Source organism: Salminus brasiliensis, chromosome 5 (genome assembly GCF_030463535.1).
Source record: "Salminus brasiliensis chromosome 5, fSalBra1.hap2, whole genome shotgun sequence".
Taxonomy (NCBI): domain Eukaryota; kingdom Metazoa; phylum Chordata; class Actinopteri; order Characiformes; family Bryconidae; genus Salminus; species Salminus brasiliensis.
The window spans coordinates 27900218-27926483 of record NC_132882.1 but is presented as its reverse complement, the minus strand read 5'-3'; the positions used below and the strand labels follow the sequence as shown (position 1 = coordinate 27926483).

Below are 26266 nucleotides of genomic sequence, written 5' to 3'. Positions count from 1 at the left end.
GTTGTTTTATAATATTTGCTAACTAACAAAAAAGATATTTTAGATGAACCGCTTATTTAAAAATGACATCATTGCTGTTAATACTAAAGATAAATACAATTACATTTTTTCCAGTCAAAATTGACCAAGAATGTGAAGTAGCAGCAATATTTATATATTTGTATATATATTATATTAAATATATATATATATACATATATTTCTCCTTTCCCATACTTTCTCGGCTCAGCAAAAAAGGCAAATTCATATTCATATTTCAACCAGTGACTGCTCTCCTTATTTAGAGGTTGACTTACTTTGAGATTTCTCCTTTTGTATACTCAGTCTATGTCCATATGAGACTCCGATGCCCCACAGATGTGTCAACTGTAATTCACACCGGTTTGATTTGGCTTTTAATCCATGGTCCATGTATGTCCAGATGCGTTCCCAGTTAGCGTGAGAAACATGCATCACCAGCTAATCGGCTATTAAATTAGTTGCAGGTTAGTTGTAGTTTTTTTTTCATGTTCATGTTTTAATATTTTCACTAAATTTTGAATAATATTTGAATGAAGAAAAATTATTGCAGAGGTAAAACTCTGTAAATCCCTGTTGGGAACTGCACTGTGGAGCTCAAAGTGAAGACACAACCAAAAAGATCTAAAGCTGAAAACTTAAATATTTGGACACATGATTTTGGTGGTGGTTAAACTTGGTCTGCACTGTTTGCTGTTTTGTGTGGTTAGTGGTGTTTCTTAGCTCTGCTGTTTTCTGATACTCACTGTACTGGGCTGAGTGAGTTTCCGCTTAGTGGTGCAAGTCTTTACTCTGTGCTTCCCCCACAAGGCATTCAGCAGATATTTGAGTTTGAGTCAGATACAGTAAAACCACTCTACTGGCAAATAGAGCACATGAAGTGGAATACAACACTGGCTTTGATGGGTTTTTGCAGCTGTGCATGAGCTCTGTAATTCCTTCTAGCGGTTGAATAAGGGGCTGCAATAGCCTCACACAGAGCTGCTGCAATCCTTAACTCACAAATATGATCTGATTGGCTTTCAGGATCGGCTAACTTTGGAGACCTCATATCTTAATAATATCATAATATCTTTATATAATTGTTTTTTCAGTCTGTAGTATTACACATAAAATACACTAAATATATAATAATAATAATAATAATAATATTAATAATAATAATTGTAATAATGACCATAGGCTACAAATATCCATAGTTTAAAGTGTCTCATAGTTTGTGGACTAAAGCATAATTAGGTTTCTGGAGTTATGCAACCAGCAGTTGTTGATGTTTTATTAGAACATCAGGGGGTTAATGGTCCTAACACATTGTTGCTTTATCTTTATAAGCCTTCAAAACTGGATTGCTCCACCATGGCGTGTTATGCTTATGTACAGAATTTAGATCCTGAGAGCACTGCTGCCGAATCACTATTCCATATCATCTGAAACCCTAAGCCTAGATATCGCAATCGGGAGAGAACAAATTGGATCGGCTGGTTGGATGTGCAGAATGTATCTATCAGGTGCAGTTTTTCAGCTCCTGTTAAACTGCAGGGTGCCTGTGTGTGTGTGTGTGTGTGTTTTGAGGCAGCTGTTTTGACTAAAAGGAGTATTTCCTCCCTCTTGCAGATACATTCGCTCTGAACGCTCCGTCATCCTCATCAACTTCTGTCTGTCCATCATTTCCTCTAATGCTCTCATCCTCATCGGACAGACTCAGACACGGAACAAGGTAAGAACAAACCAAAGTAAACACACACACCCCCCCCAACAAAACACACACACTGTTCACTCTCTGAATCTCTCCGTGCGTGCCTTATTACCACCTGTCTGTCTCTTTATGCTTCTTTTTTTGCTTTATTTTTCATTTTTCTCTCTCTCTCTCTTTCTCTCAGGTTCTGTGCACTCTCGTCGCGGCTTTTCTGCACTTCTTCTTTCTCTCCTCCTTCTGTTGGGTTCTGACGGAGGCCTGGCAGTCCTACATGGCTGTGACGGGCCGTTTGAGAAACCGCATCATACGCAAACGCTTCCTCTGTCTGGGCTGGGGTGAGGCTGGCTGTCTGGCTGTCTGTCTGTCCGTTTCAGCTTCTTTGTTCAGTGCTTCAGTGCTTCCTCAGTGACTCCTCAAGTCTTACAGCCAGTTTCTCAGAGTCAGATTAGGCTTTCAAGACGGCTTGCATTTTTTCCTTTTTATTATTGATTGATTGTAGTTACAAGGGACATACAGTATCAACCATAAATTTTTATGTCATGCCAATTCCATTTCAGATTTTTTTCAGGGCTTTTTTACAGCCCAAAATGGATTAGTGTATTCTTTATTTTGTGTATATGTTTCTTTTTATAAAAATCATAAAGCACACTTCAGGAGGGTTGTGGTTTAGTTTTACTTATGCATCCCAGAGCGTATCAGGCAATATTGCAGGAGACTGTTCTGTTTATATGCTTCAGATAAGAAATTAACACCTCAGTTAAGTCTCTTGTACTGCAGCTGCTCTGAAGATTCAGCAGCGTAAACAAGAATATTTAATGATGCACCAATCTGATATACTGTATCTTTATAAGCACTGATCTCATTAAACTGATTGGATATCAGAAAAGGCCTGAGGATATCAGAGCACTTAAGAGTACATGAAAATCAAATAAAGACCTGCTTCAGAAGTAAGAGGCAACTGCCTCTTACTTCTGCTGCACATCAGCCAAAATCAGAAGAGTAAATTGGCCCATTGCCAGTTACTTGTCTGGTCCAAAATGTTGATACATTTACCACATAGTTAGCTCAGTAATGAAGGACATTTACATTCATATACACATTCTCTATCAACAGACAGAGGAAAACATGCTGTTTAATACAACAATAAAGGCTACTTCACGATTCTTGGTTTATATGTAGTATATATAGAGCCATCATGGTAAGTGAAGGTTCTTTACAATACAAAGGTTCATACAATACATTTTTCGTCCATTAAAAGATTTTTTAGGGCAGTGGTTCCCAACCTTGGTCCTCCATTTTAGTGTTTTCCTGCTCCATCACACCACTTTCAACTCAGGGCAGGCTTGACAATGAGCTTATTAAGAACAGGTTACACACTCAGATGGGCAGGACAGGTTGGGGACAGTGCTTTATAGAGCCAGTGTGCCATTGCTTTAAAAGAACCCTTTTTGGCTCCTTTATTATATTATAAGCCCCTGAGTTTTCTTTCTGATTAAGTTAATCTGGCTCCTCAGGGCTCATCCTAATTTATATCCCTCCACCATATTCATGTAAAAGACAAAGTATGTCTTATGAATATCTAATAAATGTCTGCTGTGTTTCACCAGCATTGCTCTCCTCTCGATGTAAAATGGGCGGCCCTAAATGTGGGTTAGGCTTACGCCAGCATACCCCTGACCAGTTGCAAGGTTAACATGGCTCCGCCCTGTTTGTTATAGCCGGGCTGGTCCTTACCCTGTGGGCAGAGCGCAAGTCTGCATGGTCCTGCAAGAGAGAACTGGTTTGTAGCCGGGCTGCTTCTCTGTGAGGAGGCAGACCTAGGTCTGTGTAGCTCTGTGAGAGGGAGCCAGGTTGTGTAACCAGGCTGTACCTTTTGTTGGTAGAGTTCTACTCAGAGCTGGAAGATAAGATAACCATAGTAACTGAAGCTTGTGTAGTCTAGATATGTCACAACACCTTGAAGTAGAACTGGGCAGTATGACGATCTTTTATTGTATCGTGATCAATTTTGTTATCGTAATAACAAGATGCTTTTCTAAGCATATGGAGGATACTGGTAGCGCTTAAAAAACTCTGATCAGGTGCAAGTTTAATTACAAACAGTAATTAGACTGGTTTAATTAGATGAAGAGCAGCAGACGTTGAATAAAAATTACTGTATTCAGTATTGGAGAGGATCTGAATAGTAATTTATAAGAATCTGTTGACAAAAATTAATTAAATAACGTGATATAGTATTTTTACCATATCGCCCAGCTCTACCTTAAAGCTTGAAGCACAAAGGTTCATACATGACTGTATAATCATGATTCTCCCGACATGCATCTACATATATGGGCTGGTCGATTACAGACATCAGAACCTCAGTAAATCTTAAAGATCTGCGAAATCCCAAAATCACAACTGCAGTACAGGGTGAAAAGCTAAAAAAAAAAAAAACTTGCAACTCCTGTGTGTCAAGGCCACATGGTAATGTAAACAAATAGTGTTTTCCAGTGATAGATGGAGGTCAGTCATGCACATTCACTAGAATATTAAGACCATGGCCAGACTGTTCTCAGAGAAGTCTGATAAGTGCATTTTGGTGATTTTTGAGAAGTGTTTTATCATAGTTCTACTTTGTGTTCGTTTAGTACAAGATTTTTGAATATCAAAATGTGTTCCCACAGGCTTTACCAGTCTGGTATTAGTAATAGCATTGGCATGTTTATGATAAGTGTAATGATTTTACAATGTAAGACTAGGCCTATATCTGACCTTTACAACAGTCCTCATCACCTCTCCCTTCTGTTCTGTTTAAAGGCTTACCCGCGCTTGTCGTAGCCATCTCTGTTGGGTTTACCAAGGCGAAGGGATACGGTACAGTTAACTAGTAAGTTTGCTCTTTGCTTTTCTCTTAGCCTCACTTTGCATTCTCTTCACTTCACACGCTTCTTCTTGGTGTCATGAGGTTACGGAATTTAATATTTCACAAACAAACCGTGTGCCACCTCTGTGCTGGATACAGTATGTCTTCTAGATGAAATTACCTTTTTCAGTCTGACCTCTTCTTTTTTTCCGCCTCCAACCCTGTCTCTCTCACCGTTTCCCCCCACCCCTTCCCCCCTCTTCTGCACCTTCCTAGCTGCTGGCTGTCCCTGGAAGGAGGACTGTTGTACGCCTTTGTGGGACCAGCTGCAGCCGTAGTTTTGGTACTTTCTCTTTCTCTGATCTTCTTTCTCAAAGGAAGGGTTCCTCACTCATCCAGTTACTGTGATAAATAATGAATGGTAGCACCTAGTTATTTAAAGCAGTGCTTCAGCAAAATCATCAGATTTAGGCAGTTTAGCTCTTACCCCAAATGTAGCCCATAAATCAAGACATGTCTGGTGTCTGAGGTTTTCAGTGCAGCTGTGAGGCTAATGTTGCAAAACAAATGTAAAGGAAGCTTATACTTAGCTGGTAGCATTTCACAAACTGCTTTTCTAACCACACTTGCCTTCACAAACTGTTATCTAAATAAATGAACAGAGTGCTGATAAAAGGCTATAGGGTGTCTAAAGCTACAGGAAGGCTCTGAGAATACCCTTAATTTACACAGTGTCTAGTCAAAACGGCCGTTAAGTACAAATTAGGTGTTGCTGAGAAGATAGAAATTGCTGCATAAGGAAGTGGTAAAGACAAGTAAAAAAGTAGGAGTATACAAAACTAAGAATCACAAAAAGCTTAAAAGGTACGGCCAAAATGGGACTCTTATCAACCATGCAAGACCACCAAAACATCCCTATCAGAAAAAACATCACCTACATTTTTGAGAGAGAAAAAAAATCAAGCTCCACTTCACCCTTCAGAAAATAGACAAAAGACCTGATTAAGCTGCTGCTGTTTCTAGAACAATGGACTGACAATGCCAGAATCCAGATCTCAGCATCATTGAATGATTTGTTCTGGGTGAGCCTAATGGTGAAGCGCAGAAAATGTTCAAACTTCGGAAACTGAACTTAGGAGGTGTGGAAAAATCTCTCTGTAGATTTCGGTAGAAAAACCGAAAGTGAGTCTCTTGAAAAGCTATAATTGTCCCTTAATGCTGAACAGTCTGAATTTTTATTTAGTTGTTGAGACGTTTGTGAACTTTCTTGTTTAAATAGATGTTATTAGCTGTTTTCCTGACATTGAAAAATTAATAACTAAACAAATAACTTTATTTAATGGATGTTTGAATTGACAATTCAGTGGTGACTTTAAGCTTCCATTACATTAGCTACATTAGTCTTGTAGCCAGTGCAAAAATAGAGAAACAAACTTTTAACATCAAACAAACAATATGAAACACCAAACATGTCTTGGCTAATGGAGGACTGTAGATTTCTGACGAGTTGCATTAAAGGGATTTAACCCTTTCACAAGTACGGTCCCACTCATGGGATCCAAACTCAGATCAGCTTCTAAAGTGACGCAGCGATCAGCTTTAATTTTGCTGGTTCATCAAATCTGTCTACTAATTAGTCTTCCCACAACATACAGCGCATCCTTAAAAGGCAGGATTGTCCATTCCACCTTAAATGGTGCAAAAGTAACAGAAAAGCAACTCACTTTGGGACGGCCCATTGCAGGTAGCCCGAACCTACTTGTGAAAGGGTTACTTCCCTCTCAGGACAGCTCATGTAGAGATCATTAAGGCAGTCGAAATGAGCGTTTCCAAGCTGCAGACATAATACATCCTCTGAGCCACGTGTGCTTAGCTACAATTGGCCTACGTATCAGCTAAAGCCATGCAGTGCAATCTCTGGTGGCAAACATGTGTTTGGATTTAGACATCTGTTTAAACAGAGAAGCTGTGGTCATGAGCTTCAGCTGTAGTAATCCTCTCATGACAGCACTGCAGAGCAATCGGAGTAGAGTAGATCTCGGTAGTCCTGTTTCTTTTTGTGTGTTTGTGTTTGTCAGCTAGAGAGTGTTATACAGTGCACGCATGTCCATTCACCTGTGTGTTCTCTCTTCTGCAGGTTAACATGGTTATCGGCATTCTGGTTTTTAACAAACTGGTGTCCAAAGACGGCATTACTGATATGAAACTGAAGGAGAGGGCAGGGTATGCCTCATATCATACATCCATCTCACTGGTTGAGCTCTAAACCAAGCCTTTAGCGCAGAGGCCAGGCTCAGGGGCCAGGCCTTTCTTTCTCTCTCCCCAACACCCCCCACCCACCCACAAGACGGACTGCAAGCAAAGTGGATTAGTAACTGATTGAGCATCAGAGAGTCAGAGAGCAGTAGAGGGAGAGACAGAGATAGACATAACAGTAAAAGTGGGTATAGATAGAGTGAGACAGAGAGAGAGAGAGAGACAGGAAATGGCAGGAAAGCGAGAGAGAGAGAGAAAGAGAGAGAGAGAGGAAAAGGTCAACCCAAACAAGCACAGCAGTCATTTGTTCCAGCAAAGCGATGAAAATAATGATTTGAAAATGCTATCTGTCGGGTGTTGTGAGACAGAAAGTGGCAAGGAGAAAAGATGGAGAGGTAGATTCAGGGGAGAGATCAGAGAGGACTGGCTGTTGGTCCTGTTCAAAGCAAGATAATGGCGCACCTCCACACATCGCATCGCATTCCTTTGCCATTGTTTTGGTTTTGTCTGGGGTTTTTTTTTGTACTGTACCATGTGTGGCTTATACATGTGTCCTCAGCTCCTCTTAATTTCAGGTGTTGCTCTGTACAGTATATGTTATAAATATGCATATGTCCATGTCTGTATTTTCATAATGGGAAATTTGTCCTGGAAGGAAAGCAGTGAGGCCCAGAAAAGGCAAAGAAATCATGATTCTTTCATGTTTCATATATAAAATCTAAAGTACTGTGTAAAGGTTTTAGGCACATACAAAGCTCCCTGTCTAGGTGTTTATTGTGTAAGACCCAGATATTAGAATAAATGCAAGCAACATTTATACAAAAAGTAGTGATTTTACTTCACTGTGTTCTTAAAAACATCTATAGAGCTCTCCTCATGGGAGTCTAGTATCATTTATAGTCATCATCCAGCACATAGTTTTGGTAAATCAGTGCTTAATGATGTTAAATCAGGTGAGCTGCTGATGGAATTGAACAAATCTCTGTGCTGGTGTTCAGAAGAAATCTAGAACCAAGCTGGTTTCTTCAAAACCAGCTCACAATATGAACATAAGAAAATTGGGACACCTGCTCATTCATTGTTTCTTCCAAAATCAAAGCTATTAAAAAGGAGTTTATCCTGCTTTTGTTGGAGTTACTGCCTCTACTGTCCAGGGAGGGCTTTTTACTTGATGTTGGAGCATTGCTGTGAGGCTTTGATTGCATTTGCATTCAGCAAATGCAATCAAATCAGTGAGGTCAGGATTTTGGATGACCACCACCTTATTTCATCCCAAAGGAACTGAATGGAGCACCATCACTCCAGAGAACACAGTTGTGCTGTGGGGCTTTATACCCATGTAGCCCACTCCTCGTACCTCACATCAGGCATGGTGCCAATAGGTGTACATAGTCCTATTCTCTTGGCAGTGGCAGTACTTCTCAACAGGGACTAGAGAAGCCATGTGTGACTTTCTTGAACATTTTAAATACTGTATTTATGTTTACTTGCATTTGTTTTAAATGGTTTAAGTAAGTAATGCGCTTAGGTGCCTAAAACCCCTGCACAGTACTGTACATGATCAGCGTTACTCCCCGACTGAGTAGCTTTTCCGCTTCTGTTTGACTTGCCTATTGGGAAGTGGGTAACCCGAAAACTGTCTCAGCTGTCACATGTGAGCTGAGAACAGTGATTACAGCCTTACATGCATGGACTGCATGGAGTAATAACACTTCTGAACATTGTGATTTTACAACCCTGATAGTTATACCATTATGGGCATGGATCATTAATGCCACACCGGAATAACCAGGTACTGCCCGAGTTATTTCAGTTGCACTAAATTATAGCACTTATCCGTGACATTGTTCCAGACTCTCGGATATAAAGCCAGTGTGCTGTGTTTGACCCACATTTGACCTCACGCTCTGAGCGTTTCCTTTTCTGGGCACTTGCTCTCCTTTGCCAGCAGGCTGCTGTGACCCTCACTGCCGCTGTTTTTGCATCCAACAGCTTCATTTATTTATTTATTTTTCTTCCTACACATCTTTCTCTCTCCAATTCCTTCTCTGTCAGGGGAACGGTGTGTCTGCCTGTGTGATGATCTCTCTGACGGACTGTGGTTTGGTTGTTTTTGTTTGTTTATGCTTTTGGGTTTTGTTTTTTTGTTTGTTTTTTATTTATTTATTTATTTATTGGGTTTTTTTGTTTTTTTTTTTGTTCTTGTGTGTCAGAGTTAACCACAGCATCCCCCTCGCTCCCACTCAGGGCTGTCCTCCCCGCTCGCTGGTCCGCCCAGGCCAAGCCGCCACTTTCCAGCTAATATCTCTGTCACTGGATCTGAGCGTCTATTACCGGACGCTCCACGGTACACGCTGCTTAGAGCGGCTCTTCAGCTTTTTCCCGCAGTCCATTTGACAGATTAAGTGGCTCTCGAAGCTTTGATTTAATTATTCCAAATTGTAGTTACATCGAATTGAAGAATGCAAATTAGTCCGAAAATGAGACAAGGAGGAACATTAGGTTAAAATTTCTGCATAGATTTAATTTGTGTGATTTGTATGTATGCATGTGTGTGTGAGTGTATGTGTCTGATGGTGGGGAGGCTCATAGGGGTATCTATTCTTCTCGGTGCCTCATCACTGTCCCTGCCTTGCCCTTAATCTCGAGGTTCATACGCCCAGCGTGTTTAATTGAAGTAATTAACGTGTGCTGCGTCTGATTAAGCACTTTGCAGCATCTGCCCATGGCTAGCTTGCTAACGCCACAGAGATCAGGTCGTGCAGGTGGAGGACAGTTTTCTTATAAACCGTCGCAATGGGAGGAAAAACTACACCAGAATTAGTGGAGTTGTATATCATTAGACAGCCTCACCAGTAAAGATGGGCTCTCTGTAGATTTTCACTATAATTCATATGAAACTGCATATGCATATGAAGTGAACTCTAGAGAAACGCTAGCTTCCTAAAATTCTTCGGGCTCAAAGATCACTAGAAAGACTAATTTGTCACATAATACACATCATGTCTGCCTTCCTGTACCTCGCCTCGCCTTTGTTGCAAGCGAAAAAATGGGGCGTCAAATCGGCTGTGTATCAGCTAATATTAGACCAGTAGAATCAGATTAATCCAGGTGTACACTGCCTCATTTTTTACCCTCATTTTAACCTGGATTTGCCCCATTATGATATATTTAATTTCACAATCAGAATCACACGAATAGTTCGAGACCTGGCAGATCTGGTAGTGTTAGAAGCAGAATACTCCTAAATTAATCTATATGACACCATAGCGGAAAGCCGCACATGGCATTCCAGCTTTTTCTAGACAGAAACGCTACAAAATGACGCATTCGCAACAATAAGCTATTTGTAGTATTGTAAAGAAAACGGCGAGCTAACAATAAGGTCCGTTAATAGCTAATTAAAAAGGCCATGCTCAGGTTTAGTATACATAAAGTTTATTTAGGCAATACATGGAAAATAAAGACATGTAGCTTTTACTCCCATGCAAGACAAACATAAACCTGTAAAATAACAAGCAAAATAACAAGGGTTATTGTTAGAGCTGGGCAACATGATGATATTTTATCGTGCCGTGATGAATTTTGTTATCGTGATACACATTATGCCTTTCTAAGCATATTGAGGATACTGCTAGTGCTTAATAAACACTGATCAGCTGCAGGTTTCATTACTAACAGAGTGATTAGTCTGGTTTAATTAGATGAAGTGCAGCAGATGTTGAGTAAAAATCACTGTATTCAGTACGGGTAAGAATCTTAGTAGTAGATTATAAGAATGTGTCGCTACTGATGTTTTAGTCTGTGATTACGTGTATTGTGATAAATATTGTGTATTGCAAAAAAGTTTTACAGTATTTTACAATATCGCCCAGCCCTAGTTATGTCCTAGTAATATTTTCTAAAAATAATCATGACTCCTGTGGTTTGAAATGCTCATGTAGTTGAAGCTATAGATTCAGACTATAGGCATTTAGAAAAAAAAGCTGAAGGTGACGTGTGCAACATTTCAAGAAGTTCTTCTTGGCAGCTCTACTATTGCCTTTAAACCTTTAGTCCCTTTTGTAATAACCATAACTTTAAGGCACTTAATTTGATCACAGCTGGCCATTTAATAATATTGATTCTTCAGGGCTTGCAGCAGAATAGAGTGATGGAATGCCGTTTCCAACCATGTGTTTACTGTGTGCACAAACAAGCCAGGTCCAGTTTCAGCTTTGTTGGTTTCATGTGAGCATGGCAGGTTTTGGGATGTGTGCGATACCGTGTTTTTTAATCGTTTATAGTGTGCGCCAATAAGGCAGAAAGTATGAGACGCTGTGAAGATTCTGTAGGTCTTGTGCACAGCATAATCCATATTACACCTGTAGACTGGATCTCTCTTATGGGTCCATTTGGGAAAGGCAGGAATAAGCCTTGCTGAAGCCTCGGATTGGAAAAGCACTTAGCTCAGACAGGTCCACTTGGCCTCCTGACGATCTAGAATCCAGAAAAGAGGAACCGGACGCTGCACTGTCTGATTGTTCCGTAATTCCAGTCCGTTTCCGTCTCAGACAGGATGTCATCGAGTCGGGAAGGAGTACTGCAGTACTGGAGTCCCCTCCAGCCTCTACCATAAAGACTAGCAAAATGACCTTGTAATTCAAAAAAACACTGATTGCTTTTTAATATCACTGCCTGCAGCCAGCTTTTATTGGTTGTACTGGCCTTTAGCGTGGAATTGAATTTCTGATATTATGTGGGTTTTAATCTACATGTCTGCCAGCTGCGGGATCGATTCGCCGGCCACGAGGCTGGCCGCGCCGAGCCGATGGCTTTAATTGTTATTTTGCGAGCAGCCATTCTGTGTCCGTGGACAGTTACATGTCTCTTATTAATTTCAGGGGGCAGGGCAGTTTATAGCGTTTGATTGTGCCTCTGCATAGCAGAACCGAGCAGCATTGTTCCTAGGAGAAATGAGTGCATGCATTTGATGTCCGTCATTTGGCTTTGTGACTGCAACCTACGAGTGCTCTTGAGTGATACACGGCAAACGATCTGATCTCACTGTGTTCTAGAGCGAAAGTTTACAAATGAACACAGCGCTGAATTGAAAAAACATTGTAATACAGAGACTGTGATTAAACACGCTCCTAAAAAGAAAGGTGCTGCAAAGGCTCCTTTGATTGATGCCATAGAATAATCACCTATTTCTATTTTTGTAAAAGAGTCAGTGAGAGTCAGAAGAAAGCACTTATTGAGTCACTTTAGTTGTTCTTCAATGTATACATAATAAGTATATGACTTTGATTGTGGTGTAAAACTCGTATTGCATGGTTTTACAGGCCTATTTACAACCCTGTTAATTGGAATCTGCTCCGGTTGGCTGATTTACGGCACTGTTACAGCTCACAGTAGCCGCATAACATTGCCATTCTTTTTACAGTTTTAACAACAAATGTAAGCTTAGTGTATCGTAATCTGCTGGGCTAGCTTTTAGGCTATGTTCACAGAGCAGGTAAAAATGACCCAAATCCAATCCAGTTTCTGGATTACATGTGGTATTGAAATTCGATGTGGAAGTTCAGAATAGAAAAAAAAATGTAAAAAAGCTTATAAGCGAAGTTCAAAGAAAACAAGGATGCAAATCAAAGAAGTGGCTGTGGCTGAGTAACGTGCCTTTTTTACAGCCAGCTCAACCCATTCTCTGTGATAACTCTAGCAACTGGAGCTCATCGATAGCTCCTGTAATGCTGGCGAAGATGAAACCGAAACCTCAAGTGAAGCATCGTGCATTCATGCGGTAGTTTCAGTTTAGGAGCATGAACTGTTCATATGAATGTCGGCTGTAGGTCATATAAAAAAAGGCATCAGATTTGGTTAGAAGATTGGGTATTGGGCCACTTTACTTGCTGTGTGAACGTAGCCTTAGCCTAGCATAGATGCTTTGCTTTACCGGCTTACTCATGCCAAGGTAATTCACAGCTAACCTGAAGTAGCTTTTGCACTTGACCTTGAATGACTTAGGCTGGGTGTATGTACATTTTTGGGTCAAGACTGTTATGTAACAGATTTGGGGTTTTAGAATTGGCCTGTTTTACAGCTTTGTTGGAAGAAACAACAGTGTTTGAGGTTCACAGTTTGTTACATCAATGTATCCAAATTCCTATTATTCAAATATACCAAGATACATCATTTTCCATTCTAGGGCCTCATTTTTGGTTCTTTAGGGAAGTGTTTTTTTATGGCATCACTCAAAAAACCCTTTGTAGCACCTTTTTTTTTAATGTAGGCGTATATTTTGCACACATCTCATAATCAGATGTACACACAACAGCTGCGGCTCTCCATTGTTTTATGCTTTAGTGAGTATAGCTGTTCCCGCAACATGCATGAGTGAGTGTGTGTGTGTCTGCCTCTGTGTGTATGTGTGGTATGGTTTGAGCATGGCTTTAGGCGTGTATGAATGTGCGCTGCTGTGATCAGCTTGTGTGTTTTCTGTGTCTCTCCCCAGGGGGCTACGATATTCACATACAACCCGAAGTAATCACAGCTGTAGACGCGCAGTATTGGAAAATGTGTGGGCTTTGATATGATCAAAAACTCAAATCCAATCAAATGGTTCCAATCAGATATAACCGAGTGGATCGGCTGCCACACCGAGTTATGAAGTGGTCCGATTATTTACAGTCGTAATCTCTTCCACAGCCCGTTCACGACACCCCTGTGTCCCACTTCTTCCCACCCAGGCCAATTACTAAAGAACTAAAGAGCAAGTGACAGTGCTGTACGTGTACAATCCCCTCCTCCCCATAGCCCTGACAGAGAGCTGGTAAGGGGATTCTGTGGCAACGAGTTATGTGTGACGGAGTGTGTATGAATGTATGTATGTTTGTAAGTATGTTAGTGTACGTGTGTATTTTCAGTGTGTTGATTTGACTTTGCAGTCAGATGACAGTGCCACTGTACAATATGACGCTCAAATGTGCCAAGTGCGGAGTTATCTCGTCGGCTGACCTTTCCACCACAGCTACCAGTAACGCCATGTTAGTCCTGCTAATTATTTACCAACTTGTTTACTGCTCGACCTTCAGTTCTCTCTTTTCCTTTTCTTGCTTATTTCTTACCTCACTCCTCTTTTTTGTTCCCGGTTTTCTCCTGATTCACCACCCGCCCCCGTCCCCCTTCCTCTTCCTTTGGTTTGTCCCTTCAGGGAAGGTAGTGAGGAAAATTGTCTTGAGTTAGGGGAGTCAGGGGATCCCAGAGTCAGTTTTGGTGGACACTACAGCCGTGTCTCGAGCGATGTTGTCTGAAAGCTCCTCTTCACGCTTGAGACAACCTGACCAGTACTGACACGTGATGGCTTACTGAAGTAAGCTAGGCAATATAATTCAAATGGAATGTATTAATGAAGTTAAATTTATATTATAAATTATTATATTTCAATATTAACATCTTGCACTTTTAGCTGTTCCCGCTGTTCTTTAAATGCTGTCATGCTTTACCTTTTGAACACTAGGTTTATAATTATGTTATTAATGCAGACACTACTGTGAATTATTTGGTAACCATTTGGTTTGGTGTATTTTGTGGAGTCCCACAGGATTCTATTTTACTGATGTTAAATATGAGAGTACCACAGTTATGAGGGTGGAGAACCGAAATGCCTATGCACAGGGTTTAAGAAGTTAAAAGATATGGGTTGATCTAAGGTCTGGAAATATAAACCAGCAGCGTCCTTCAAATTCTCTGAAATGAAAAAAAATCTTTACTGCTGTAAAGTAAAAGTGAATTACACTCTCCACCTGTAGGGGGAACCCAAAATATACATTCTCACACAATGCTGCTTTAACTGAAAGAGGCGCTCTTCGTTTGCCGGGGCAGTTAGAGTAGGGAAAAACCCACAACTGCACAGAGCACGGGGTCCCTAGACTGACTCTGGAACCACTGTGTTGGGTATACCGCTTATATTAGAAAAGAAGCTATAAGTGATCAAAACGTACAGTCCTTTTGAATAGAAGTGTGTGTGTGTGTGTGTGTGCGCAAAATACTCCACGCTGACTACTCTTGGCAAGTATGTATAATGTATGACAGAGAGAAGTGCTCTGAGAGAGGTCTTTGCGTATCACAAGATGAGGTTGAGTGGTGTTGTTCATAACCCAGAATGAGAGGCAAACATACACAGTGTATAATCACTCACACTTTACATCACAAGTGGCCAAGCACAGTCTTTACGGTTTACATTATTCAAATAAAAAGCCTTAATATTTGATTATACACTGTGTTTGTTTGTGTGTGGGTGTCAGAAGTGAGAAATGGAAAGGGGGGGGGGTAGTTTATAAAGTGGTGGTAGACATAGCCTGCCATTTATATTCATATAATTAATGTTTGTGTACTTTTTGTACATAAATTGTAGCCTTTTAACATTCTGCTAAATGTCAGGGTTTGGTACTGATGACTGATGAAAAGTGTGTGTGTGTGTGTGTGTGTGTGTGTGAGTGAAAGAGAGAGAGTGTGTGTGCATGCATACAGGATGCAGATGATGAGGTCTCTATATAAATAGTTCATCTGTGGGGTTGTGATGCGTGTTGTATCTTCCCCTCACACGGCTTGACATCAGGCGACCTCCAGTGTAGTTCTGTTTACAGAAACACCGGCCCCAGGATGATGAGGACACAGAACAGTGCGTTCATTCACGAGCAGCTCCCTCTGACTAGATACCACTAGAGAAATGACTGAGCTAATGAGTCACAGCAATTATAGGTTTTTAGCAGAGAGCGCTCAGGTTTAAAGGCATTAAAGGAGTAAAAAGCTTTCAATTTCTAATACTTCTCACTTAAAATACTAGCTGTAATACTAGTAATAATAATATTAATAATATATTTGTCAAGTACATTTGCATATACAAGGATTTTGCCTTGTTATATTATATTATACAAGATATATTATATCTTGCCTCATAGATTTTTACATAAGTAGGAAAAATGGGTTATAAACAGATTTAACAAATAATTTAAAAAAATGGGCCAATAGACATTAAAAATAGAGTCCACACAACAAGAAGAACAGTAATAATAACAACAATAATGATAATATAGTAGCCGTACTTGTATGTGCAAAACAAATGTTCTCTTCATGAACAGACAGCATTGAGGACAGTTACTAAGATAATACACAATTAAATAATAATAATAGAAATAATGTAAATAATAATATGAAAAAAGATAAAAGGCAGGCCAGCAGCAAGAGAAAATAAAAAGCAGGGTGAAATGCCTGCTGTTAGCCTGGCTGTGGATTAGGATAGCGCACTCCTCTCTCATGCCCATTGCTATATCTAATCTTCTCCACTTCCCACTTTTCCATTCGTCTTCCTCCTCTGTTCCTCATTGTTCCTTTACTCACACTCGCCCCTCCTTGACTTGGTGCTCCTCCTTCCATGTTTTGCTACATCTATGCAAACATACATGCATATTGTATATGTGAATAATGTACATATAAAAATATGACCGAAGGGTGTATGCTTCTGTATACCTTTATACTATATTTTCTCTAAATGTAACAATGAGCCTGTATATCTATACATGCTATAGGTATATGGATATGACTTGTATTGTAATCAACAAAAAGGGCAACTCAGACTCATACTGTGCATTTCACTCAGATTAGTGAAAGTGAACAATGGTGTCTGCACTGGAAATATTAATACCATTTAAATGCGTCAATCATTTCCACACTAAGAAAATATTGCTACGGTCGGGCAAAAACCTTTCCACCTTTATATGATGTGAATCTGGCAATTGATCATGACATTATGTCCAGATTTCATGATGAATGGGCCAACAGAAATGCTCCAAAATGACCTGGAATAAAATCTTCACAATAACTTTCATAGAAAGTGAAGACGTTTTTCCCTTTCTTCTTCTGTGAAGTTGCTGTTTTGGAGATATGAGGTTTTTGAGTGACAGGGATGCTATACATGACCATTGCTAACAAAATAAAATAGTGTTGATGTAATTTATTGTATTCATGTGGAAGTGATGTACACATTTAAACGAATTAGCAATCCAGTGCTCAGAAATTCACAACAATAAAATAAAGTATTAATAATGAAAGAATTCCTTTGAACTTAGTAAACACATGATCAGTAGAACCGAGAGAAGAGTGCCCCCATAAGCTTTGCCCTCTTTGTAAGTTATGATTTGCTGTGCTAAATACAAGATGAGGACTGAATATAGTTCTCCGTCCCGTCCTGCAGGGCATCGCTGTGGAGCTCCTGCGTAGTTCTGCCACTGCTGGCCCTCACCTGGATGTCTGCAGTGTTGGCTATCACTGACCGCCGCTCCGCCCTCTTCCAGATCCTCTTCGCTGTCTTTGACTCTCTGGAAGGGTTCGTCATTGTGATGGTGCACTGCATCCTGCGCAGAGAGGTGTGTGAATTTGATTAGTAGGGGACTTTTATTTTGTGTGCTTAGATTTCTATGTGATATGTCTCATATACTTGACCTTCTTGTCATCTTTTAGGTTCAAGAAGCAGTAAAGTGTCGAGTTGTTGATCGTCAGGAAGATGGTAATGGAGACTCAGGCGGATCGTTCCAGAATGGCCATGCTCAGCTAATGGTAATAAATAGTGCTAACACAGATTGTACTATTAAGGATGGCTGTGATTAGCTAAATATTTGAGTATATAAATACTTAACCAAGTAAGAAAGCAAGTGTGGAATGAAATCTGAAATTGATAGTGTATTATCTTATCATTTCTTTATTTGGCTCTGTATTTTTTTATTTGACTGAATGTGTGATGTAGAAAAATGAAGTAAGCTGAAACATGTTTTGGCCTTTTGTGCAGCTCCATGTTATCATGCTTTAGTCAAAATAGTGTATTTCTAAAATACTAAAATGCAACAAGAACTGATCTTAAATTAATCTAAAATATGAAAATAAATAGAGTGAACCTAAACTGAACCTAAATGAGCCTAAAATAGAAATTGAGAACTCAACCTAAATAAATCTAAAATTTAATCCAGATCTGAACCAGATCTGATTTTTAAAAGTAAATCCAGATCTGAACCAAAATTAACCTAAATACTGAATTTAAATGTATCTCAAATACAGAAATAAGTCTATATTTAATATAGGCTTGTTATACTAAATAAAGTATAGGGTTATTGTATTAAATGACCCTAAAATAAATCAAAACAAAATACAAAAATAAATCCAATTCTTAACTTAAATTAACCTAAAATCTGAAAATAAATTGAAAACAGAACCTAATTTAAAATCTAAAATGCAAACATAAATCGAACAGTAGACTACACATCTCCTTTTATACTAGCTACATGCATAATAGATGATAAATGACAATATTTTCTTGTTTGGATATTTATATATGTAATTCAAACATCAAAAATGGGTAGAAATAGGGTCCAATCGATTTGTCAGTTTTGTCGATATTGGTGAAAATAATGCTTATAATTGCTGACTTTTTTTTTATCATGTTACATCAGGTAGACTATTACAAAACAAGTCACATGCTTCCAGACCTAACTTTTAGCATGACTCGTTACAGCAACTATTTATAAACACCTAATAAAATAAATAAAAGACACAAAGAATTCTGTGCAGGTCCACCCCCAGTGCTACAATATCAATATTATCATTATTATTATTATTATTATTATTATTGTAGTTTGTGTTGCTTTTTTGAGTTGTGAAAATTGTCACAATGGTGAACAACGTCTTACATCAGGCAGTAAAGAACTGTTTAATTAAAAAGTATAAATAAAAATGAATATATGCACTATAAATATAAAGTACTTACTGATTTTTAGATTTTAGGCTTTATGTAAAATACCCACAACTAACTCATTATATGCATCTCCCTCCTATCACCCTGTTTCACTAGACTATGCTTTTTTTTGTGCTTTTCCATTAAAAAGACTTCCTTGAATTTCTTACAGACTGACTTTGAGAAGGACGTGGACATGGCTTGTAGATCAGGTAAGACATGAGTCTTCAGTCCATTTCAGTGCTTCTAAGGGGGGGGGATCTTTTCTCAAATGCCTCACTCATGCACTGAGAGCCACTGTGACAGCTACTCGGGGGTACGGCCGGCTGTTTTGAAAAGAAACACACCACGTTACATACCCATAATTCAATTTCTTCCAGGAGATTCTGAGTGTGATGTGCCTGCCGCTGAGATGTAATGCTCAGGTAAATAGGGCCGCATACTCCCTCGCTGTGCAGCAGATCCGCCGTCCGCTCCTAATTAAGTCCCTCCCGACGTCTCATCGTCAAACGGCGCTCTCCTCTCTGATATCCATCAAGGATGGGAATCTGATTATCCCTCTAGATGGGATATCACACTGGCATCTAGAGACGTAGCATGTCGGAGACACACAGCAGCCTGTCAGCGTGTTTTAGGAGTGATTTTTGTGTGCATGTGTGTGTGTGTGATAGAATTAGAGTTGAAGCTGTGTAGTAGTCCATTATCTTTGCCATCTGGGCAGGTACATTGAAATTGGCTGTGTTCAGGGACATTTTTATGGTCACATTTTTTGCACCTACCTGCACTAACTGCCCCATTCCAGTGTTGCCTTTAATGAGATATCTACAGACTTGAAATATACTCTATAATATATCTAAAAAAAACAACTCTAAAACAAATTGCAACTTCACAAGAGTCAAAGAAACCTGAATCTTTAGTGAAAGTCGATGTCAAAGGATTTTATTCCATGTCAGATTCATATGGCAAAAATTCGATAGACATTTTTCATTTAAAGACTTTAGACATATCAGGTTTTATTAGTGATTTTTTAATTAGTGATGTAAATGAGAGTTTAGGTACATTTCTGAGTCTTTATTGCCTGGTAGATTACACTACAGCTTTTTAGAGAGTCTGTAGACTATAGCCTTTATTGCGTGTTGGCAGGGGAAAGCAGCAATTGTTTTATGACGGACTGTAAAAACGTCTGAAAGTCTGATTGTTGGTTGTGATTGCAATCTGTCAGCATCTAAGACAGTATACAAAACCATAGTCGCAGGTTTTAAGGGTTTAAACACATGCAAAACAAAGCTCTTTAACTCTAACAACGTCTGCGGAAATCACTGTAAGGCTGTAAGACGGGCCAAATGCCCAAACATCCCCAAGGTTTCCACATGTCCTGAAAAACTTGAGAAACCTGGACATTTATATTCTAAATGCCTTATAGTTGGAGTTGGAGCTCTGGAGTGATCCAGAGCTGATCTTCTGACATCTGTACCTGACCTTGCTGATCTTGTTGTGGCTAAATGGAATCAAATCCTTCTCAAATACAAAAACTTCTGTTGTATTACACACCAGTCTCAGTAATGAGAATGGCCTGTAATACATAAGAGTTAATTACAGTGTCTAAAATATATGCAATTTATATTACAGGCTATATTACCTAGCAGACTGAGCCTGTTGGTGCAGCACTGTTGGTTGATGTTGCTATAAATATTTAAAAATGATTGACAACTATTTCACTTCTCAGATTTGATTAAGAGTTGTCCTTCTAGTCGTATTGTTTGACATAAAGTCTCTAAATAATCCACAGGGTGGCTGTTTAATAAGCAGTGTCTACAGAGTGTAATGTGTGAACTCTGTCTCATCCAGGCACTCTGAAGCGCTCCTCTCTCCAGGGAGAAGAGAAGTTGGCTACTCAGCAGCTCACTTTGCAGAAAGGGTCCAACTTCAACACCATGCCTGCCAGCATGGCCAAAGTTCACCTGCAGAACGTTGCCGACTACGCCAGCCACACGCTCACGCTGCGCAGAGAGAAGGGCGCCATCGCAGGCGTCAGCACCGAGCTGCCCGGAGCCAAGTCCATCTACATCTGCGACGGAGAGCTGTTCAAGCAGCTGGATGGAGACCTCAGCCGAGGCCCAGGAGACAGCAGCACGGGGCCCGAGGGAGGAGGGGGAGGAGTGGGCCAAGGTTATGTCATCCTGCCCAACAACAACAACACAACCACCCTCAGGCCAGCCAAAGCCAACAAGGAGGACCAGGCCTCCAAGTATAGCATCGGCATCGAGCAGCTGCCCCAGACCAGGCTTATTCATCTGACCAACCCCACTGGCACGGAGCCTGTGCCAGGCTTTGGGCTGAAGACCCTCCCTGCTGAGCGGGTCAGTGTGTCCTGCACAGAAAGGGAGTCCCCCGTGCAGACCATCCAGAACCTCTCCAGCGAGGCTCAGATGACCAGCAGTGCATGTGAACCAGGGGACTCTGGGAATTCAGGCATGATGTCAAAGAGTGAGACCGTCTCCACACTGTCCATGAGCTCCCTGGAGGTAAGTCACTCAAATCATGGATGAAAATCACCATTTGTCAATGCAATGTACAGCTTGTCGTGTTTTCCCCATTGTTTTTTTTTGTTTTTTTCCCTCAACACAGATTTTGCTGCCAATAACCTGACCTCATTTTGACCTGTGCTTGTCTAACGCATGTATAGTCACTAGCAGGGCTGCAAGATGAATGATATTTTTATCACTGTGGCGGTGAACATGTTGTGGAGGTCTGTGTTGATGGAACAGATCCAAAAACACTACTCATGCAAAGTTAGAGGGATCAGATTTGCAGGAATATTGGGTTTGGTTTGCCTTTAGTATTAGAGCAGCCATGTGCTCGACTGTGGAGGGTGTAACCCTTAGTGACTCACCAGCTGTGCTACGTGCACAGCTAAAAATCCTGCAGTCATAACAAACCTGGAAATGTTTAACCCCCTCATCACAGACACGTGTAATACGTGTAAGATAACCAAATATCAAATGCCACATTAAAACCAGAGAAGCTGAGCTTTCAGACAGTATACCATATGCAGCACTGTGTGCCATCTTTCACTGTGAAATCCCAGGCATGATTTACAGCACATCTGCAGAGTCCCCTGCACTCGCCGGGCTATTTGGTGATAGATTACTGGCTATATGTTTACAGATCGGCATTCAGCCACCATTTTTGTACAGTTTTTGTTGTTGTTGTCATCGCTTGGTAAATATGGCGGACTAAATACAGCGTTCAGCAGATCCAGTCACAGCAGGGATTTACAAGCCACACCACTGTGGTTTAAAAAAGCGAGTACAGACAGTGGCAGCGTGTTTTGAACACAATTACTGCATTCCAGAGCAGGTTTTGAAAACATTTAGTGTTACATAAAAAAAAAGTTTATGAGATAGGTGCTGAAATTTTAAAAATGATTTTTAAAAGCAGCAATGAAGCAGATAAAGAGATAAAGATAAAGAGCAGCACATTTGACCAATAAGAACATAAACTAAAAGCACATACTAAAAGAAATACAAATATATTTAATAGTTTTTGAAGGCCCATATAGAAATAAAATTGCTTGTATTTACTAGTTTTTGAAAGTTTATATAGATATAAAAATATATTTACTTGCTTATGAAAGCTTATTTAAAATTTAAAAATGTATTTTCTTTTTTTACGAAAGCTTAAATATAATAAAAATATATTTACTTGTTTTTGAAAGCTCATATAGAAATATAAATATGTTTACTTGTTTTTGAAAGCTTAAATAGAATAAAAATATATTTACTTGTTTTGGAAGGCCCATATAAAAATATAAATTGCTTGTTTTTTGAAGGTATGTATCCAAATAAAAATACATTTGCTAGTTTTTGAAAGCATATATAGAAACAAAAATATATTTACTTGCTTTTGAAAGTTTATATAGAAATAAAAATACATATACTTATTATTGAAGACCCATATAGAAATATATATATATTTATTTGTTTTATAGTTAAATCTAAAAAAATAGCTAATAGTATTTAATTATTTCAAATTTTGCACAATAATGTATGCATTGGTATTTGCTTTAAAGAGATTTTTCTTTTTAGTTATGCTATGATATGCTAAGATTCACTGGTGCACTGAAATACACAATGGATAACACCATAGCCTCACACAGGGGATGGAAAGTTCCATTCCCATTCAGGTATGAATGTTTCTACTAGACCACTAAGACTCTTTTACTCTTTTCACGTACTATTGTAGAGTTCTCTCTCCTAAATATGTAAATGTGTGCAATACCGATTTTGTCTGGTTCATTTCTGGTTTAGCAATGTGAAATGTACAGTGATCAATCCCTTAACCTATGCTAAAGATCAAGTGCAGGGCACTGACAGTTGTATAGAGGTCCAAACAAGACACTCATCAGTCTTTAGCTAAACTAAGCTAGAAAGGTCTTTGCCATTAGCTGATTTGAGAAGACGTCTCGCTCTGACAGGACTTTGCTCTGATTGCATCTGCTGCATGAAACAGCTACTAAAGGTGGCAAACTCTTTCACTACTTGTGCAATTTCATCAGTACCTCAAAGGTCATGGTAGCCTGTAGCTTAACCAGGCAGAACAGTGAGTGAGTGTTAATCAAACCCTGTGTATCAGCGCAAGCTTACCTGGAGGCTGTGTAGGGGAGAAACTTAGCTACCGCGACACTGTTTGTGTGTAGCTTAATTAAGAGAAGATGCTCTGCTTGAATTATTCATGCCGCCAGTGACAGAGTTGTTTTCTAAATGGCTGTGCATTAACTCTGCACGCCAAAGGCACTATCATAAGGGCTAAACCGTTCAGTATGTTCAGAGGAGGGGTGACGTTCATTTAATTGTGATGAAAATTCTTTTCCCCCCTTTTTCATTACACCCTATCCTCAGTTCACCTCATCCCTGTTTCGGTTTCTCCTTCTTCCGCTCTGCTCCTCTCCTCTCTCCAGTGCATAATGGTTGCCACAGCTCACTAATGGACTTCGTACTCAGTGGCTCGAGTAGAGTGTAGTGCAGTTTGCCTTTCAAGCTGGAATTTCATGCGAATGTTTACTGTGTATGTCATCAAGATTAAAGCAGACAGAATATGTCAGAGAAGAAATCGTGAGAGGGAGGAAGCATTAGGGTTTACAGAATCACGGTCTTGCATCAACAACACTTTTTTTTTCAAAGAATTGAAAACACTGTGAAAAGTCTTAACTCTACTTAGTTTAAGTCCAAAGTTCTTCTAACTCTACATTTTCTTTAGTTCTGCATCTCAATATGGTCAAAAGTACAGTTAAAGCTATGCCTTAAAAACAGTAAATAAGCTCCCCCTGAATTAGTTAAGTGTGTACCCCCAATTTACTCCTGCATCACATTGAGGGAGGCCTTCATATTCTGGACTCCTAGGGCCGTGATATTGATGAGCAAGCCGTTAACAAGCAGACACTTAGACAGTTGCACCATTCTGGAGCTATGTAACCATGTGCATATCTATGTTCAGAAAAGAGCAGAATGATACATTTACTGAGAACTGTGTTTTGTGTAGTGTAATTTCACAGCTCTAGAGTGGCACAACATTCTAACTGCTGCTCATCAAGTGCAAAGAGGTCATAAGTTTAAATCCCAGCAAGATCTCTGTGATTCATTGTCAGAAGCCTCCAAGTTTGAGGACACCATGTGATCAAAGGAGTTCTAATCTATAGATGGAAATGGACTGAGGGGGAGGAGCACAGAACAAACAGCTTACAAAATATTTAAGCAATAGCTCAACTCAACAGAGCACTGCTCTCAAGACGGACAGCATCAGAAATGAGCGTGTTTAGAATGGCGTAGGTTCTCTCCAAAGGTCAGTTCTTGCTCACGTTTTGAATATTAGCCAGCGACTAGTGTGGACAGCGCTGCGACCACAGAGCGCACACCCCAGACCGCCTCTTCTGACCCCAGGCCAAACATGCTCCCAGAATGCAGTGCAGGGCAGCAGCTGCGGTGGTGGTGGAGCAGGCAGAAGGTCAGGCTCTCCTCAGACGCTTTCTGACAGGCTAACGAAAGGCCACGCGGTCACAAGCTGTTTACTGCACGCCCATGCCAAGGTCTCGCGAAAAATATGCGCTTCCGTGCGCATATAGCCCTTACATTCCTCCATTTCTTTTGTCCTGTTTATATCGTTTTCTCTAATCCAGACTTTATTTTATGTCACAGTTTTATTCTCACTGATCAAACACAGTAACTCCATCTTTTTTTTTCTTTTTTTTTCTTTTTTTTTTTTACATTTTTTCTGTGTAGAGACGAAAATCGCGCTACGCAGAGTTGGACTTTGAGGTACCTACATACACCCCCCTCCATTACTCTCAGTGTTGGCCTGTACCCTTGGTTCAGCTGTAGTTGACCGTCTGTGCTCTGTCCTATTCACTCTTGCAGAAGATCATGCACACACGGAAGCGCCACCAGGACATGTTCCAGGACCTCAACAGGAAACTGCAGCACGCAGAGAAAGACAGGGAGTCTCCCCCGGTTGATAGCAAGCCTGGGAAGAGGTGGAGTGTGTCGTCTGGAGGCAGCGATAAAACCAACCTTAGTGTAAGCTTCTCAGTTTATCTCACTCATATTCTCATATATTCTCCCCTTTCCCCTCTCCCTTTCCTTTTTTAAGCTTTATGTACTGCAAGGATCTGAAGATGGCGGCTTAGCTTCGTTGATCATAGAATGTTAGAATTTATTTTATTTTACACTAATGGCCAATAATTCAGTCAATGTTTTTGGCCAATATAAAATTTTCAAGCCAAAACAAGCTTGGTGTATTGAATGATCTTCTGTCTCTTGACAAGCCAGCAGTTAGACAGGTACACCACTCCAGAGCTATGAAACCATGTACATATGTGTCGAAAGAATAACAGAAAGGTTCATTTACTTTATGTAGTCTAATAAAACTATGGCACAGTGGCACTTTTTCAGTACTGATACAAAAAAACAATAGTGATGTGATACTTTTTTATTTTTAATTGAAATACTAAATACCCCATACCCCACAGGAAGAAATACACAGATAGCATCAAATCACATGATGAGAGTGTGCTATTTCAGGCTAGATTTGTTACAGATTTGGATCCGATTAATTCTTTTTTCCCCTCCAATACTCCAACACTAACATTTATCAATACTGATATACCATCCTTATTTTGAATATTAACAAAATAATGTAATCAAATGATCACAAATTTGGTGAAATTGATTCATGGTTTATTAATATGCCTTAGACTAGCGCCCTGTCCAGGGGATAGTCCTGCCTTGAGAACTGTGTTTTGTGTAGTGTAATTTCACAGCTCTAGAGTGGCACAACTGTCTAACTGCTGCTCATCAAGTGCAAAGAGTTTGTAAGTTTAAATCCCAGCAAGATCTCAGTGCTTCATTGTCAGAAGCCTCCAATTTTGAGGAATTTCACAAATTTGGTGAAATTGATTCATGGTTTATTAATATGCCTTAGACTAGCGCCCTGTCCAGGGGATAGTCCTGCCTTGATGGACCAATGATTCTGTGTAGGCTCCGAACCCACCGTTACTCCGACCAGGAGAAGTGAATATTAAGATGGATAGATAGATAGATGATGGTTCATTAATTCATTTATTAAAGAATCATTTATCAAAGAATCAAATTATTTCATTTATTAAAGAATCAAACCATTATGTGATTGA

At 39.8% G+C, this 26266-nt stretch overlaps 1 protein-coding gene across 6 annotated transcripts in view; it reads left to right on the top strand.

Moving 5' to 3' along the window:
• adgrb1a (adhesion G protein-coupled receptor B1a) overlaps positions 1 to 26266 on the top strand; it is a 138260-nt gene that overhangs the window by 109834 nt on the left and 2160 nt on the right. For 3 of the 6 annotated variants that reach the window (XM_072680058.1, XM_072680055.1, XM_072680057.1), the window contains exons 19-30: positions 1633 to 1735; positions 1899 to 2049; positions 4517 to 4586; positions 4839 to 4905; positions 6700 to 6785; positions 13745 to 13843; positions 17053 to 17224; positions 17319 to 17414; positions 18755 to 18794; positions 20431 to 21107; positions 24861 to 24896; positions 24996 to 25154. In XM_072680058.1, coding sequence (XP_072536159.1) covers positions 1633 to 1735; positions 1899 to 2049; positions 4517 to 4586; positions 4839 to 4905; positions 6700 to 6785; positions 13745 to 13843; positions 17053 to 17224; positions 17319 to 17414; positions 18755 to 18794; positions 20431 to 21107; positions 24861 to 24896; positions 24996 to 25154 — 1756 coding nt within the window. The remainder of the gene's footprint in view (positions 1 to 1632; positions 1736 to 1898; positions 2050 to 4516; positions 4587 to 4838; positions 4906 to 6699; positions 6786 to 13744; positions 13844 to 17052; positions 17225 to 17318; positions 17415 to 18754; positions 18795 to 20430; positions 21108 to 24860; positions 24897 to 24995; positions 25155 to 26266) is intronic. The other 3 variants (XM_072680061.1, XM_072680060.1, XM_072680059.1) reach the window with 2 other exon arrangements.